Source organism: Monosiga brevicollis, genomic scaffold (genome assembly GCF_000002865.3).
Source record: "Monosiga brevicollis MX1 MONBRscaffold_8 genomic scaffold, whole genome shotgun sequence".
In the NCBI taxonomy this organism is placed as follows: Eukaryota; class Choanoflagellata; order Craspedida; family Salpingoecidae; genus Monosiga; species Monosiga brevicollis.
The window spans coordinates 889,446-906,785 of NW_001865045.1; the positions used below are offsets into that span (position 1 = coordinate 889,446).

Sequence of the window (17,340 nt, forward strand, 5' to 3'; positions counted from 1 at the left end):
CAGGTCAGCAGAGGGGTGCCTACTTGGCAGCTGGGCGCGACAGCCTGCAAAATCGAGGAGACTACTGTCGGACTTGATCAGGCCAATGCCGCAGCCTATTAACTGTAAGACACGAAATGCCGGGCAAGGGCAAGGCGATGAGGTACGGCTGCCAAGCCGCTCCAGCTCTTGCCCAGTCCACAAGCTCAAAGCTCAAGTTGGACAACGTCAAGTCAAAAACCAGCTTGCCCCGTGTTGGAGAATGTCAACGCGCGCGTGGCGGCCAAACGCAGCCAGAAAGCCCCGAGACAGTGGGATGGTGCTTGACCATGCATGCTCAACGAACCTTGACACCTTGGGCCACGAGATCGAGCTGATCGGCACCGATCAGGGCCTGCGCAAGAAGAAAAAAAAAAAAAATCCTTTGGAGCAGCAGCTCACCAGCAGTCCTGAACGATGGGCGACGATGGCGACGGCGGTGGGGGGTTGACGAGGACGGTCGATTACCGGCTCTCTCTGCTGGATGAATGGATGAATGGATGGATGGATGGATGGATGGAGGTGTGACGAGGGCGAGCTCGACTCTCTGTACGTGTACGTGTGTGTACGTGTACGTGTGTGTGTGTGTGTGTGTGCAGAGAGTGCAACGACGAAAAACAAATCAGATCTCTCTTGGGACCTTTGGGATTTTCCTTTGATGGGTTGATGATGCTGATGATGGAGTTGTTGTTGTTGTTGTGGTCGCTGGTAGGGGGCGTTTGTGGGCCAGATGGAGGCGTTGAAATGAAGGTTAATGAAGAGATGGAGAGAGTTGTTGGCGCAGATTCAAAGCGCACGACAGCATTTTTCTCTGAGATTGAAGCCAGCTTGATGCATATCTCTGGTTCCCGCATGCCTGCCGTGCTACACCACTTTGAGTTGTCATCGAGCATCTCTGCCGCCTCAACGAGACCAGCAACACCTCTCTCAACATCCCTCTCTAAAGTTGTCGTATCGCATCTCGTTATGCTGACATTTGCCATTTCGGCTCGTGCAAATCAGCTCGAGCTCAAACAGCTGTTGTCAACAACATTCCTACTCCGAGTTGGCTGACATATAAATCTGACTTTTCGGCATGTCAGACACCCGCGTGCTCGTCGTCGCGTCGTCGGTCGCACACATCAATTTTTTTTTTTTTTTTTTTGGGAGGTGGTGTCGAGGTGAACCCCGAGGCAGAAGGGAAGGAGGCGATCAGCCCCGTCCTGGTCTTGGGAGACATTGGGTTTTAAGCGAACTCTCGGCCGCGTGATTGGTCGTCATGTCGCACCACCAGCGCGCGCCGCGCTTCAATGCCAAGCGTCGGCAGGGCAATGCCGCCACCAATAACAGCAGCCTCGAGGCCAGCAACGTTCAGGTCTCGTCCCGTTCACTCTTAACACGCTGACTGCGGCACACACAATCGTGGGATGAGGCGGGTCTTGAGGCCGTAAATTTATGCTAGAGCCAAGCCTGATGCCTCTCTTGCCCTGCCATGTGGTTTATGCTACCTAGAAGAAGAAGTTGGCTGCCGTGCTGGACGCCGACTTGCGCGAGGAACTGACGGATCGCAACGACTACACCCAAGACATTGACCAGGAGGCCTTGAGCCTGGTACAGCAGGAACCGAAGCGGGTGAAGGCTGAAGCTCCCAAGCGTGGCCTTCTTAGCCGTGCTCAAGTCAAGCGTCTTCAGAAGGTGGTCGAAGCCAAGTGCGTTCAATTGCGTGGTTTGGATTCATTCCGTTCCCGTGACCTTTGTCATGTCCAACCGGCCGGCTGGTCGGTCTCACGTGTGCACTTTTTTGACCAGGGAAAAGAAGGAGCGGCGCGCTCAAATCCTTGACAAGCTGCAAGCTCAGCAGTTGGATGCCCGGACTGCTTCACTGCTCCGGTCCACAGCAAGCCTGTCCCAAGCACGACTCACAGCCCAACAACGGTAGACCCCATTCCCCTCCCGCTGTATTGTGCAGCGCTGGCATGCCCACTTGTAAACACATGTTGCTTCTCTCACAAGCATATACATGTGTTGATCAGGCTTCGTCACGAGTTGCAGTTGCAAAAGGCTGGTTTAGGGGACCAGGCCGCCGCCCTCACCCATGCGGCAACCACGGCCAAGCCTCGCCAAGCCGATCGCGATGCCCGCCAGCGAGGTCACATTTCACTCAATGTTGCCCGCGAGCAGCGAGATGACACTGCTGAAAACGAGTCTGAATCCGACGACGATGTCAGTGTCTCGGGTGGCGAAGATGAAGTCGAGACTGCTCTTGCTGAAGACGTCGGCGCCGGTGCATCATCCGAGGCCATCGAAGATGAAGACGCGGGGGATAGCGCCAATGAACCAAACGTTCCCAATAAGCCCTTTGATCCTCTAGCCTATCGTCAGGCCTTGGCACAAGCCCGCAAGGATGGGCCATCGGCTCGCGACCTGATGCGCGAGGCGGCCCTCCGCAAGCGCGCACGCCAGTTTCATGAGAGCGCTGTCACCGTCAATCGATTGCCTGAGATTGTAGAGTCTCGCGCTGACCTGCCCATCATGAAAGAGGAATACCGGGTTTGTACCTTTTGCAGGGCGTTGATTCACATTCATAGTTTTTCTAGGCTGACAGCCGCGTTGTGGTTTGCGTTGACTCTTCGCTCCAGATCCTCGAGGCTCTGGACGAGAGCGACGTGGTCGTCATTTGCGGTGAAACGGGCTCGGGAAAAACCACTCAGGTGCCCCAATTTCTCTATGAAGCCGGCTATTGCACAGGGTACGCATTCGCAAGCCAACGGTCTCTTTCCCCTGTGCCATGGTCATGCAGCGCAATGGTGCCTCACTCTGCTCTGCCGCTTGCCACTTTTTATCAGCGAGCATGAAGGCCAATCTCAGCAAATTGCCGTCACCGAACCGCGCCGAATCGCCGCCATGAGCGTGTCCCAGCGAGTTGCACACGAGCTCAATCTCTCTGACAAAGAAGTTTCTTATCAAGTTGGTCCCGAACTTCCCGTTTGGCCTTCTCGTTTATTTATCAGGTTTCAAAACTTATTTGCACCTTCTTGTGTTTCAGATCCGTTATGAGAGTACAGCCACTCGAATGACCAAGATCAAGTTCATGACCGATGGTGTTTTGCAAAAGGTGCGTGCTCTCTGCAGCCTAGCTCTCTTAGCGTACCGCAACGCTGACACTTGCTCGGTGCATGACAGGAAATTGAATCAGACTTTGCTCTGCGTCGTTACACCGCAGTTGTCATTGATGAGGCGCACGAACGCAGGTAAGATCTGCAAAAAGTCTTGTAATCTGGCTATTCAGGGGTCGTTTGTCAAACCCCACTCATTGGGTCTGCCACCTTATTCTAGCATGCACACGGACGTTTTGATTGGTTTGCTATCTCGAGTGGTTCCTCTTCGACGTCAGATGCACGACAACGATGTTGTATGTGACTCGCTTCTGACAGCCATTCAATGACGGCTTTGCTTTCGGCGATGGATTCATTCTTGGCATGACATGGCAATAGAAGAACAATGTGCCTGAAAGTCGCCGTACTCCACCGCTGAAGCTTATTATCATGTCTGCTACGCTTCGCGTTGAGGGTAAGTTTGGCGCATCGACAAAAACAAAACTTTGTTGGCATGATCCCCTCAGTGAACTCATCAATCTGGGTGGCTGCACATGTTTACAGATTTTGTCAAGAATCAGCGATTGTTTCCCACCATGACGCTCCCCGTTATTCATGTTGATGCACGACAATATCCCGTGACCGTACATTTTGCCAAGCACACGCTTGTCGACAGCGATCCCACAGCTGCTGTCGTCAAGAAGGTACGTCCTGCCCCAGGCAAAGTCGTTTATACTCTCTCTTTTTTTTTTTTTTCTTGTGTGTGTGTGTGTGTGTGTGTGTGTGTGTGTGTGTGTGTGTGTGTGTGTGTGTGTGTGTGTGTGTCGCGCATTGTTCGCGCTCATTTCATCGTTTGTCTCTGGTCATATCAGGTTTCACAAGTACATCGCCGTCTCCCTGCCGGAGGCATTCTTGTCTTCATGACAGGCCAAGTAAGCATACCATACTCTTGCTGTGACTCGACCCTGCCGCAAGGACTCACTCGCATTGATTTTGGATCATTCCTTTCCCCTTTCCCTGTCACCCCGATCAACTTAGTCGGAGATCTTGGACGTTTGCCGACGACTGCGAGAAGCGTTTCCATCGCGCTCGACACCCGCAAAGGTTGCCTCGCCCAAAGTTGAGGCAGAGACTGTAGAGGTGAAAGATGTTGATACCGAGGTTGAATTCTCGGGCGCTCTGCCCGGTGACGAGGATGCGTCCGAAGGCGAGGAAGAGGACATGGACGAGGATGAGAGCGTCGGTCGCGAAAGGTCTCATGACGGTGCCAAGCCCGGGGCTTTCTCTGTCACCGAAGGCGCTGCTGAACCCCTTTATGTTCTCCCGCTCTATGCCGCTCTTCCTGCAAAGATGCAAGCCAAGGTGGGTGTGCGTGTGTGTGTGCGCGCGCTAGGTCGACCAAAGTGTGCGTGCTTGTCTTTTTGCACTTTTTTTGCTGTCGCTCGCTAGGAAATCTGGTTCATTTGTCCGTCAATTTGATTTTGCCAGGTGTTTGCGCCACCCCCGCCGGGCCATCGCCTGTGCGTGGTCGCGACAAACGTCGCCGAAACGTCGCTGACCATCCCTAACATGCGCTACGTGGTTGACACGGGCCTGGTCAAGGATCTTCTGTTTGACGAATACACGGGCGTACAGCGCTTCGACGTCTCCTGGACGTCGCAGGCCTCTGTACGTATTTTGGCTGGCCTCAAACGTCTTGGGTTTCATTCTTGTGACACCAGCGCTTATTCACGCCTTGTGCCTCATTTGACAGGCAGCCCAGCGAGCTGGACGCGCCGGTCGTGTTGGCCCCGGCCACTGTTATCGCCTCTATTCATCAGCCGTTTTTCAGCACGACTTTCAAAAGTTTAGGTCTGTACTCTTTGCTTGCCTGTTGATAACCTGCTCTATTATTCTCATCTCTGTGACCCTTTGGTCAATGATTCCATCTTGCAGCGAGCCGGAAATTTGCAAGCTGCCTGCCGATGGCTTGGTGCTTCAAATGAAGGCCATGGGCATTGAGAAGGTCGTTAACTTTCCCTTCCCGACACCTCCTGCTCAAATTGCACTTCAGCGTGCCGAGAAGCTGCTTCGCCAACTGAATGCTCTTCAAGATGATGGCAAGATTACCACACTGGGGAAAGCCATGGCTCAGTACGTTGACATTGGCTCTCTTCCTCTGTTGGGCTCTGCCGCTTGCTTGCCTTTGTGCTCAAGCCTGCTCATACAACTCAACAATCTTCAACTCGCGACGTAGATTGCCTGTGGCCCCGCGCTTTGCCAAAATGCTCACGTTGGCTCGGCATTATAAATGCTTTGATTACATTGCTGCTGTTGTCGCCTGCTTGACTGTCAAAGTGCGCATGGTGGAGCTCTTCCTGCCCGCTGCACACGCAAGCACATCTGTTTTCCACTCACGGGCGCTTGGCGTGTAGAATGTCATCAACTACTCGCTGGCGGGGCTTGTGGATGATGATATGCCGGGAGACGCAACTTCATCCATGCGGCCAAACGTGCGCGAGGCCCTTGCCAATTGGCGATTGGCTGGAGTCAAGGTACGCACGCTCATGTTTTGGGCTTTCTTCAATTCTGAGCCCTCAACCTGCTGTCATCACATTACCCCGCCGTCAGCGGCGACTGACATCGGATGCGCTGAATCAATAGGGTGGTGCTGATGCCGCAACGTTGCTCGCGGCGGTGGGGGCCTGTGACTTTGGTGCGTGCTCGCAGTTTGTGCTTTTAGCGACGCGGAGACAGCTGGCGGGTCTCATTGCGCCGCCGGTGCGGGGTGGCCTGTCTTTTGCAGAACTTTCACAGGGCCGCGATCTTGAGTCATTTTGCGAGAAAATGCTGTTGCGCCACAAAGCCATCGTTGAAATCAACAAGCTGCGTGAGCAGCTGGATCGTCAAGGTGAGTTGCTCGACACACAAGTGTCCCACTTGCTCAGTGCCATGCCTGAATCTTTGCATCTTCAACTCATTGTTTGCGGGCCTGACTTTAGCCGGGCTGGTCTGGGGCGAGGAGCAGGCCGAGCAGGCCGAAGACACAAAGACGCGTAGCCTGCCACCATTGCAGCCCCCGACCGCAGCTCAGCTGGAAACGGTTCGCCAGGTCTGTGGCGAACAACGTGACCTGTTTTGACTTTTGGGGCCAGGGCTTGGCTTTGGATTCACGGCACCCTGTCTCTTTACTTTCAGATCATCTTGGCTGCTTTTCCAGATCACGTCGCTCGTCTTGACGCCGACGCTAGTCGTGCTGATGATCCCATGAAGCCATACATTTGCACCAAGGTGCCAGAACCGGTGTACATTGAACGTCAATCTTGTAAGCTTCAAGCACAGGGTACAAACGTCTTCATCTTCTTTTGCATCTCTATCAAGACGTCTCACCCTGTTTGTCATTGGCAGCAATGCGCGACTCAAACCCAGAGTTTATCGTGTTCATGTCCTTGCGCCAAGGCACCAAGCGCACATACATGCAAGGTATCTTGTAACTCCTTGTCGCCCGGTGCTTGGTTGACGCCCACCAGGCAGGCACAATACAATGAATTGCAGCCTTTTACTCACGTCCATAACCGGATCATCCTTCTTAGGCTGTGCCATGATTGATCGAGCCTGGTTGGCTCGGCTTGCTCCGCAGAGTTGCGATTTTGGCAAGCCTTTGCCTCAGCCAGAGCCACATTATGATGCCGAGGTGAGTGGAGTGGCGCTGCTCTGAAGCAGCTGGTTGTGAGGAGTCGCGGATCGCACTATTGCGTGTAACGTTTCAGCTCATGTCAAATTCGACAGCGCGACGATGTTCGATGCTTCCAGAGGGGTACCTTTGGTCCACACCGCTGGCCTTTGCCTCCAACAGATGTCTCCTACCCCAGTTCCCCAGAACGTTTCAAGTTGTTTGCGCGCGCTCTCTTGGCCGGCGAAGTCTTGCCGGAACTGAAAGCACTGACGCCTTATCTGCGCAACAAACCAGACATTCTGCTCAAGCCTTGGTCCAAGGTACGGGGTAAAAGGAACCGTGCCCTTGCGTGTAACTCCAGAGTCTGACTGCTTTGCCGTTGCCGCGCACACTTCCTAGGAACGCATTGTCGCTTTGTTGCAGCCTCTGATTGATCACGATGTCGACTCGCGAAGGAAGCTTCTGGCACGCCTGAAACAGGACAGTCACTTTCTGCTCAAGCCGTTGGCCCTTTGGCTTCCAGCGGAGCAACACTCGACTCTCACTGCGACCTGGAGTGCCATTGCAATGGGTGCTGCCCAGTAGTGCTTGCATTGTTCAGCATCGAAACGCGGTTGTGCGGACTGTTGCCAGACAAGCTGCTGTAGTTTTATCAAATTGACATGCAAGAGCTTCTGTTTGTGTTCAATCAAACACATCCGACTCAAGTCCTTAAATAGCCAGAAGCTTTGTCAATTAAACGAGACGCACTCTAACCAGAGTGTGGGTGGCACCCCATGTCCGACATGGTATTGTGATTCAAGACCTTACAGCGGTTCGATGGGCTCACCGCTGGGCAGGCTCGCATAGAGAGCCCAGACAATAGAGATCAAGGCCAACGCGCCACTGCCAATGGCAGCGCGCATGTAAAGCGTGACCTTCTCTTGCATGCGGCCAAGCATGCGACTTTGCTTGGAGTGAGCATCGTTTGTGGCCTGTAACTGCTCCCGAAGCCGCTGTTCTTGAACAAGCATCTCGTCAACCTGCAAGCACCAAAGCACAAAACTTGAGGGCGTGGACATCGTGCCAGGATACAATGCCAACCAGGGCCTCAATGTAAGCCAGAGCTAGGTTTTAAAAACCAACCTTTGTCGATGACTCTTCTTGCTGGCGTTGAAGGGAAACTTGACTGGCACGCAGAAAGTCCAGCTCTTCATGCATTTGCTTGCTTGCATCCTATTGTCCAAAGCAAAAAAAAAAAAAAAAAAAAAAAAAAAAAAAAAAAAAAAAAAAAAAAAAAAAAAGGTTATCGCAAGTTGGGATCAGTGAAAGCGTGTTGCCCTCCAAAACGGTCCGAGCTGCGTGCGCAAGGGTCACCTGTGAGGCTTGCAGATCCGTGTGCAGTTGGTCTTTCTCGCTATGATCCTTCTCAAGGGAAGCCTTTAGCGTGTCGATTTCTTGCTGCAGGACATTGGTCTGTAGCTCAGCTTCATCCTTTAAAAAAAAAAAAGAAAAACACACACACAAGACAGGTCGCTTGCTTCATGAGGGCACCGGCTACAGATCAGACATGTCGCAGAAAGCAAATGACGAAGAAATATTGCAAAGCAAAAGTATCCAACCAGTTTCATCTGCACTGTCTCCAGATCGTTTTGCTTGGCCCCCAGCGCTGATTGTAGTCGGCTGGTCTCTGCTTGGACCTCGTCCAGCTTCTCCTGCAGGCTATTTGCGCGAGTCTGCGGGACTCGACAAAAAGGCGGGGTGAATCAATGACATATGAATGATGGAAGAAGGTGACCCTCGACGCGCCTCTGCCAACCTTACCCTTTCCTCCTCTTGCGCATACTGAGCATCACCGAGGGCCTGCCGGAGTGCCTCCAACTGCTCTGGAGTGACGGTGGCTTTTTCTAGGGTGGAAAATGTTGTGCGGAGTTTCTCAATCTGGCTGAGCAACTGTGATCCCACGGAACGCAGGCAGCAAGGCAAAAATCTTTGTCAGGATCACTCCTGCTTGGGGGGCTTCGATATCGCAGCACAGGGTTTGATTTTGACAGTTGGAAGCAAAGGTGAAAAGTGAGCCCCTACCTCATTGCGCTCTCCGCGAAATTTCTTCTCAGCATCCTGGGCCTTGCGTTTCTCTGTCTCCACTTCCGTCTCGGCGTGTTGCAGTTGAGCCTGTCAGGACGCCGGACCACCAAACCATAAGCATGCACACCAGCCATTGTTCGGGTGGCTGAGTTGCCCTTGGGCATGCTTGCGATGCCGCTAGGCATACCTTGCAGGCGTCAAGCATGGTCATGCACGAGTTTCTCATGTTCATAGCTTCCTGAGCAGCACGCTATGGAAGCAGAGACGACAGCCATGCGAACAGGCGGGCGTGCATCAACCCATGCGAAACAGCTACTTGGTCGAATCACAAAGTGTTCAGGGCTTACTTGAGCCTTTTGAACGCGTTCGTTGGCGTTTTCCATAATGTCGGGCACCGGTTTGACCTCGGATTCAGTCTTGGGCTCGTTTGCCAGATCGTGGCACCGCTTTTGATAAAACTGGATTTGCTCGTTGAGCAGGTCCATGCGCGCCACAAGCCGGTCTTGATCGACAAGTTTCTGTTGCATCCACGTCCCCAGAGGACGTTTGATCGGAATTGCACAAAGTGAAATTGGCAAAATTTGAAATCGGGATTCCTCAAAGGCCGCCCACGCTTCGCAAGGCGAAAAAAGGTCACAGACCTGGAAGTAGGTAGCTGCGATCTTGGCCATTTGCGTAAACTCGCTCTGCAAGGTGGCGAGGCGGCCAGCAATACTTGATTCCGCGTCTTCGGCTGCTTGTACCTTGGCCTGCAGCTGGCTCAGAAGGGTTTGCTGCTGAACATGTGCTTCCTGCATGGCCTTGATCTGTGGGAAACAAGCGATTGAGAGCCAAGAAAAATATAGATATAAATATATATATAATACATACATATTAAGAACAAAATGAGCCAGGGAGACAGAAAGCGCATGGCGTGAGGGCATGGTCTGGACCCTAACCACAAGAAAACAGACACACCTGTTCAATCAGCTCCAGGGCATCAAGGGTTTCGAGAACCTCAATCGGAGTTTGCAAGGCTTGCAAAACCTGTTGCCGCGAGATTGAGGCGTCATCGCCTTTCACCACGACTTCAAGAACCACACACCTGAGCAGGAACAACAAACATGATGCACCGTGATCGCACGAGACTGCACAAGACACAGGCTATGGCATCGTGGCCAGAAGATGGACCTACTTGTGGGCGGCAGTATTGTTTTCGACAACATCGACACCCAGCCTCAACTTGTCACCTAGTCGGGTGAGAGAAAAATGCTGGCGTTAGCATCCATCGGAAGTTGAAAAAGACGCAGGACCATCAAGTCCACACCGGTTTTAAGCTGACGCGGGGCTGACTCCATGCCACCAGGGCTGAGGCGCTCATCGTTGACATAAGTGCCATTACTACTCTTGGTGTCCCTGATGAAAACCTTTTGCGTTGAAAAATGCAAGAGCGCAGACCAGTGAGCTAGGGCACCAGGCATCGGCAGTGGTTCGATGTGTTCTTTTGGCTTTGGTGAAGCAAGCTGCGACCCCAAACCTTGTTGTCATCGGCCCAGATTTCAGCATGACTGCGCGAAAGAACTTTGCTGTCAAATACTGCATTGTCCTTGGCAGGCTTGGCCTTGTTTGGCACAGCACGTCCAACCTGCACGGCCAAACAAACACCAATGATGAACACAACACATGCTGCTACACAAACTGTAGCTGTACCACCCCAGGGCACCAGCCACGCGCACCTTTTGAGCATATTTGAGCACAATCTCCCGACGAATCTCAGTTCGGCCAGGCGTAGCCACCGGGATGAGGATCAGAACCGGGGCTCCGCTGGTCGAAGCCATCTTGGCTTGACGAGGGAGGCACGACGTCAAAGATGCACCACGGAAAGAATACTCTTTTCGGCTCTTGTACCAACTATCCGTCTGATCCGAATGCTCTTCCTTGTCTTTACTCTCGAGGTGATGGCCTCGAGTGAGGGCTTCCTTCCTTCACGACGCGACTCCAACGCGCGCTGCCGTTTCGTCCGAAAAAAAATAAAATAAAAAAAAGAGAGAGAGAGAGAGAGAGAGAGAATAAAAAAAAAAAAAAAAAAATTGGCTTTTTTAAAAAGTTCTCTTGGAAATAAACATTTGGAGCTCATGGGGTGAAGTGTCTCATTATTCACACTTTGGGAGGAGCGTGGAGAGATGGCTTGTGAAACAAGAACTTGCTCATGATCTGATCTGCCTGAACACTAAGATATGCTACATGAACCTGATGACTGGTTTGTAAAGGCTTTCTTATGATTTCGGCGCGCGCTACAATTTCTTCACGATCTTCTGCACAAACTGCTCAGTTTTTCTTGGCTGTTCCCCCACACCATCAGATCAGGAAGATGCACGCCCGCCTCTCAGCCACCCTCGGCGTTGTGGCCCTGGCCTTGCTTGTGACCCTGAACGGCGCTGCTGCTCAGGAACAGAAGTACATCTCGGGTATGTGCGTAGCTAGGGCGTTGGGGTGGATCTTAGCTTGGAAGTAGCTCAGGCTCTGTCTATCTCAACTGTAAACCACGCAACTTCGCAGGCTACATCCTGCTCAACGGCGCTCGCAATGGCCGCGTTCTTGGCCTCGAGGTCAGTCAGTGCTCCATGATGTCCGTCTTGCAACAAGAAGGCGCGTGCATGGGCACAAGAGAGTGGCTTTGCCGTCATCAAACAGCATGTCGTGTTGCGGTCACTTTGGCTGTGCCTATGGGACTAGGAACTCGCGGACCTCGCCAACAACGCCAACAACCTACCTGTCAATCGTGTCATCATCAGCTTCTTCTCTCCGACCATGTCTTACAAGGCGGTCGGTTTTTCTGGTTTTCGTTTTTACGGAGGATCTCCGGCTGCGGCGGTGCCTCTACTGGCTTATCCGTTGGAATGCCACACCTCCCCCCCCCTTCTCTCGCGCTGCTTTATCCACCATTCATTCGTTGTTGTTTTTTTTTTTTTTGTATTTTTTTTTTTTATAAAATTTTATTTGGGATTACCTTTCTGCAGGGCAGCAAGACGCTGGAGCGCGCTGGCCTGAATGTGTCCAACTCAGGTGATTTCGGTTACGCTCAGCTTGAGGATTCCATCCTCAAGCTCCGCCAGGCTGGTGTCGAGGTGTTCCTCTCCATGGGCGGCTGGAACTACAACTGCTACCCCTACATGTACATGCGCTATTCCGTTGGCGGCTACGGCCCCAATACTCCCGTAAGTCGCCATGCCAACACCCTTGCAAGCCGTACACAGTGTAACCCCGCTCATTAAGTTTACGAATCACACTTCTCATTTGACGCTGATGTGTTCTCCCTCTCTGTCACATCTGCAGAACTACTGGAAAATCAACAAGTTTGGCAGCGGCTCTTTGGATGGCTGCAAGAGCGACACCCAATACTGCTACGTGTGCGAACCTCCGTCCGAGAACACGACACTCTTAAGCTTTTCGGTGAGAACCTTTTCTGGACTCGCGCTCGACTGTGTAACCCTTAAGTCTCAAAAGCCTGACTGGTTGGCCCAGAGCCAAGTCTCACGCCCCGTCGATTCTTCCCACCTCTGCAGATTTTCCCCGAGGTCAACCACTCGAGCGTGTGGCAGCAGGCCATCCAATACGTCACAAGCACGACGCAGAATGTGACACCCGAATGGCACCCAGAGCTATCTCCAGGCTCAACTTTTGTTGACTCCAAGACAGGCATTGCGGTCCGTTCCGTCACAAACCTCACCAGTTGGCGGATTAAACATGGTTCGCTTTCTCAACACGTGTGCATTATTGGCTGTTGTACTGCATCAGACTCTGGTCCCGGGCGATGGCTTTTTCATGGCCGCTGGCACGGATCCCTATGAAGTATGTCCCGCCCCGACAACCCGTCCAATTAGATCAGCCACCGCGGTGACGACTGGTCACCTCATATCTGCATGCCGCGTTGCAGGATTTTGTCAACTTGGCCAACGACCTTTCGGTGGATGGCATTGATCTCGATTACGAAGGTGCGACAACGTGGTTCTCTCCACGACCATAGCCGAGCAAAAAGGACCTGGCCTTGGCGGTGCCTTCGGTCTTGAGTTAACGACGATGATGCGATGTTAGAGTTTTGGCATGCGGACTACTTCAAGCTTGGCAACTCGGAGTCGGGACCTTGGGCGCTCCCTCAAACCGTATGCCCCACATTGTGATGACGCGGGCCAGTGCCCACTTTTTGCCATGCTCACCGCCATACTTCCACTGTATTATATCATACCCAGGTTTACAAGTACACGGCCATTGCCAAGACGCTCATGATCCACATCAGCAACATCAAGCCGGATCTCAAGCTCTCAACGGCTGCGTCGGCGGTCGGTGCCTGGTCGACTGCCTGGTGGGGTGGCAACCTCAAGGGCGTGTGGTACTGGGCCAAGCAGTGGTTCCCCGACGTGATTGACTTTATGAGCACCGGTCCCAACGCAGGCGGCATCAACGTGATGACTTGTATGTTTACACCACACGTTTTATCGTGTAATCTACCTCAGCGCGCCACTATGCAGCCACTGGTGCTGCGTGAACCAGCGTTGACATGATGCGGTGGCCCGCTTTGTTTCGTAGACGATCTGTCAGACAACCCTCAATTCCACGAGTGCCCCCAAGACAACGTGTGCACTCTGAGCCAACAGGTGCAATTCTACATGCAGACTTACTCGCAGGCCCAGATTCCGGCTTTTGTGGGCTACGAAGTTGGCACCCCAGCGTGTACGTTTGCATCTGCTCCCTTCCTCAGCTCCGTGCATTTTTTTTCCACCAATGTCTGACTTTTGCACGCTTGCCTTCTACAGACCCGGCCCCCGATCACGACCCCACCCATCAATTGCCTCTGACCATGGTGAGCTCACACATGCGTTCTCAGTTTTTTGTGTCTCGGGTTTTGAGAATTGTTATGGCAGAGAGAGAGGAAACACTCACTTGTTTTTGTTGCCCCTTGGCAATGGATGGCATCCAGTCGGAACTGGAGTCCATCATCTCTGAGACGCAGCAGCCTTTGGGCGGCGGCTTTTTCTGGGAGATGTTCAAGGAAACCAACTCCACGGATCAAGCAACTCCCACTCAGGTCTGTTGACACCCCTGTGGCTTCATCAAGGCCCGCCGACTTTTTTTTTTTTTTTTCTCTTTTTTGGGTCGTTGTCTCGTATTCTTTGGGCTTACACTATGAGGAATGGGTGATCACAGGTTGCCCAAGCCATCTGCAAGGTCTTGACGCCCGATTCGCCACGCTGCTCGGGCACCATCCCCCCTCTCAACTGAAGGGCCTGATCCAGACGGTGGTATGCTGCACATAAAAAATGCATGGCATGGTCAAGGCAATGTCGTGCACAACAGGCACAGGCATCGACCGTCCGCCTTTCTGCTTTGATGTCTATTGTTCTTTTTTTTTTACCCCTTGTTTCTGATACGTTCTTGTGTTTCTCTGCCCTTTTGCCTGGAGCTGCACACCCCTCGCCTGTGAGGGCTCTGGTGGGCGGATGAAGAGATGAATTCATGTGATCAAAGCTCCATCCGATTATGTCAGATAGATAGAAGAAGAGAAGAAAGCAAGAGAGAGAGAGAGAGAAAGAGAGTCACAGAGTGAGAATGGCATGTGTGATCTGAGTTACAGTTGGTTCGTTCAACTCCCTCTACGCTGACGTCATCGTGCGGTCACTACCTCTGACCTTTGCTTGTGCCCACCTTTGAATCTGTCAAGTGACTCTGCACCTTCCCCCCCACCCTCTGACTCCCAGGCACGAGCCAGTCCGCCTCTCTGCCTCACACACATACACACACAATTCATTAGAGTCGTGCGGTGCGTGTGTGTGTGTGGACACACCGGCACGCTTGAGCTCGGGCGGAAGGAGAGGGAGGAGCCGCTTGTCATGGATGACTACGTGTTCGCTGCCGAATCAGGCAGCGTGGAAGATCTGCGCTCGATCTTGAGCCATTTTGACCGACGCCTAGAAGTTGACCAACGCGATGGCACTGGCTACGGCGCGATTCACTATGCAGCTTCGGCTGGCCAAGCAGAGGTGAGGCGCGATCGGCCACATGGCGCCTCAAGTCTGCATGCAGCCTCCCCTGATCTGCTGCGTCTAAATGTCTCTCTGTTTTGATCTATACCCTTGCAGGCCCTCGCCGTTCTCCTGGAGTTTGGCGGTGATGTGAACCTTCTCAATACACAGTGCGTTCATGTGCCCCTCCTTCCTTGTGCAAGGCGCTGCCTCGGCTGCGATCCAACCACGTTCCCGGCTCATGCTTGAGGTATCCCATTCTTGTTTGCTTCGACTTTTTCCCTTTGTAGAAAGGGTCAGACGCCGTTGCACTGTGCCTGTAACAGCTGCCACCTGAACGTGGTGAAAGAAATCTTAAAGCATCGTGAGGTGAGAAAACGTGTCGCTTGGGCAAGAACTCGTAGCGATTTGAGCCGATGGCGACTTTGAAGCTTCAACTTACCTTGCTTGTTCCGTCGTGGCTTGTGTACCAATTACTAGAGCATCAATTCCGTCAACGCCGTTACACGCAAGACAAAGGCGTCTCCCCTTCATTGTGTCGCTGTGTGCTCAAAGCCGGTCTGTAGTGGTGTTGACGTGTCCTTGTCCGTGCCCGTCCCGTGCCCTTTCCCGCATCTGTTTTCGTTGACATCCGCAAATCATGCACTATCACCAAGCAAAATCTCCGCTTTTCTCACTGGTTTCTCTTTTGCCTGACAGGTGGCCCCTGCCATTGCCCGGCTCCTCGTCGAGGCTGGTGCGCTCTGTGATGCGTGAGTAGCTTCTACTACGCCCGTCCCGCTAGCTTGGTCCATACCTTTTTTTCGTCTGCTGATATTGCTGGTATCGGAATGTAGGCAAGACACGACTGGTCACACACCCCTGGCTCTAGCGTGCCAACAAGGTACTTGATCTTTGAGCTGCCCGGAGCCGCCCCCATCTGAGACGTGGATGCTGACCACACGTGTTGTTAGGACGCTGCCCGAGTTTGGTAAAAATGCTCTTGCAGCTTGGTGCCAACCCCAACTCAGTCAACCGTGATAATGTCGCCTGCATCCATCTTGCGGCTGTCGGAGGCAACGCCGGTATCCTGATGGCATCTATGCTTGGTCTTGATGCGTGGCGAGTGCAAACGAGACTGATGTTTGTACGCACTTTCTTGTTCGCCCTGTCGTGCAGAGATCGTCAGCCTGCTATGCCAGGCTGGGGCAACGATTCCCGACGGCATGGTTGCCAAGAACTCTCCACCGGTGCGTCAGCACATTTGTTAATCGCGATTGTTGTGGGTGGTTCTGCACTGCCCATGGTCACGACTCATTCAGGTCTTTCCCTTTGTCAAACAGCCGCCCATCCTTCTTGCAGCTCATCACGGCCACGCAGGGGCCGTACAGGCACTCTTGACAGCTGGCGCCCACCCCGATGCAACCGACCTTCGCGGCCATCGTGCGTTGCACAAGGCCGCGCGGGCCGGACACGTCCCGTGCGTTGAGGTACTTCTTCGTGGCAAGGTACGACGGCACAACCAAAGCCTCGGACATCAAGCTCCAAAGTTTCATCTTGACTTGAATTTGGGTGTTTGAATCTGATGCTCTTTCTTTCCCGTTACTGTACAAACTCCCTCGGATGCAGGCCAACCCGAACGCGACGGATAAGAACAACAACACACCGCTGACTTACGCCTCAGACATGGGACATCCCGGGATCTGTTCCCGACTGTTGCGCGCCGGAGCGCAAATCTCCATCGCCTCCACAGCATCTCAAGGAAATCCACTGCATGCCGCAGCGCGCAATAGTATGTGATAATGGGGACAGCATCACTTCTACAGAATGTCGCTGCTCTCCATGGACGTTCATCGCGGGCTTGTTCAACTTGACATCACGTGCAGCTATGACTTTTTCTTACAAACTCCTTTGTGCTGGCCAATGTAGAACGCAACAAGGTTGTTCAAGTTCTGGTGCAAGAGGCTAGCCGCGATGACTTGGACATTAACGCCGCCGACAAGAATGGGTACACGGCGCTGCATCTCGCAGCCCTCAACGGTGACGTGGCTACCTCTCGCGTGCTCGTGCAGCACGGTGCCGATACGACCCGACGCAACAAACGCGGCCGCACCCCATCCCAGGAAGCCCAGCATGCCAAACACGTGCAGCTTGCCAATTTACTTGGAGATGCGGCTCGTCTGCTGGACGAGCCTGTCTTGGGGGCGTCGACACCCACGCCTGCGCAGCTCCCTCGCACATCATCTCAGCGTCTGCCCCAGCGCCGTTCTGTCCGCCACTCCGCCAGCGCAACCCAGGCAAGACCAGGTAGCATGGGCCCAGGAGGACTCACGGCTGCCAGCTTGGGCCGAAACTCACTGCGCCGTACGACCAGCAATCCCAATGGACCACGACAATCCTTGCGCCGAGCCAACAGCTCTTCAACTCCCAGCTCTTCCGCTCCTACCGTGTCATCCGATGTGAGTGCCTTGCCGTCTTTGGACCCTGCGTACCTGCAGCAGCAACTGGCACAAGCACAGCAAAGTGCCAGTGCAATGAGCGAACGCGC

At 53.3% G+C, this 17,340-nt stretch overlaps 3 protein-coding genes across 3 annotated transcripts; 2 read left to right on the forward strand and 1 right to left on the reverse strand.

Annotated features, from left to right (window-relative positions):
* Positions 1 to 2,219: 2,219 nt before the first annotated feature.
* MONBRDRAFT_18918 (uncharacterized protein) lies at positions 2,220 to 7,420 on the forward strand. Its single transcript, XM_001745200.1, has 22 exons — positions 2,220 to 2,547; positions 2,637 to 2,746; positions 2,844 to 2,964; positions 3,044 to 3,112; positions 3,181 to 3,248; positions 3,334 to 3,370; positions 3,495 to 3,567; positions 3,657 to 3,796; positions 3,965 to 4,024; positions 4,131 to 4,454; positions 4,581 to 4,760; positions 4,846 to 4,943; positions 5,028 to 5,225; positions 5,329 to 5,500; positions 5,736 to 5,804; positions 5,904 to 6,002; positions 6,100 to 6,183; positions 6,270 to 6,396; positions 6,480 to 6,554; positions 6,665 to 6,765; positions 6,861 to 7,067; positions 7,147 to 7,420. Exons 1-22 carry the CDS (start codon positions 2,425 to 2,427, stop codon positions 7,330 to 7,332), a joined length of 2,721 nt encoding a protein of 906 aa, XP_001745252.1. The 5' UTR covers positions 2,220 to 2,424; the 3' UTR covers positions 7,333 to 7,420.
* A 44-nt stretch (positions 7,421 to 7,464) lies between these two features.
* MONBRDRAFT_36868 (uncharacterized protein) lies at positions 7,465 to 10,802 on the reverse strand. The gene is made up of 12 exons (XM_001745361.1): positions 10,530 to 10,802; positions 10,331 to 10,438; positions 10,121 to 10,220; positions 9,989 to 10,043; positions 9,772 to 9,898; positions 9,162 to 9,620; positions 9,002 to 9,064; positions 8,812 to 8,901; positions 8,551 to 8,679; positions 8,104 to 8,220; positions 7,873 to 7,962; positions 7,465 to 7,769 (listed from the first exon to the last, which is right to left on the reverse strand). The coding sequence occupies exons 1-12, from the start codon at positions 10,629 to 10,631 to the stop codon at positions 7,554 to 7,556; spliced, it is 1,656 nt and encodes a 551-aa protein (XP_001745413.1). The 5' UTR covers positions 10,632 to 10,802; the 3' UTR covers positions 7,465 to 7,553.
* A 362-nt stretch (positions 10,803 to 11,164) lies between these two features.
* On the forward strand, positions 11,165 to 17,099 carry MONBRDRAFT_7785 (uncharacterized protein; the record flags this gene model as incomplete). The annotated part of the gene is made up of 15 exons (XM_001745201.1): positions 11,165 to 11,261; positions 11,353 to 11,402; positions 11,814 to 12,011; positions 12,130 to 12,246; positions 12,360 to 12,500; positions 13,044 to 13,266; positions 13,381 to 13,524; positions 14,713 to 14,831; positions 14,931 to 14,983; positions 15,104 to 15,182; positions 15,513 to 15,549; positions 15,972 to 16,042; positions 16,136 to 16,300; positions 16,422 to 16,584; positions 16,722 to 17,099. Coding segments are annotated over 15 exons (2,035 nt in total), but the record flags the coding sequence as incomplete, so codon positions are not given.
* Between the last annotated feature and the right edge of the window lie 241 nt (positions 17,100 to 17,340).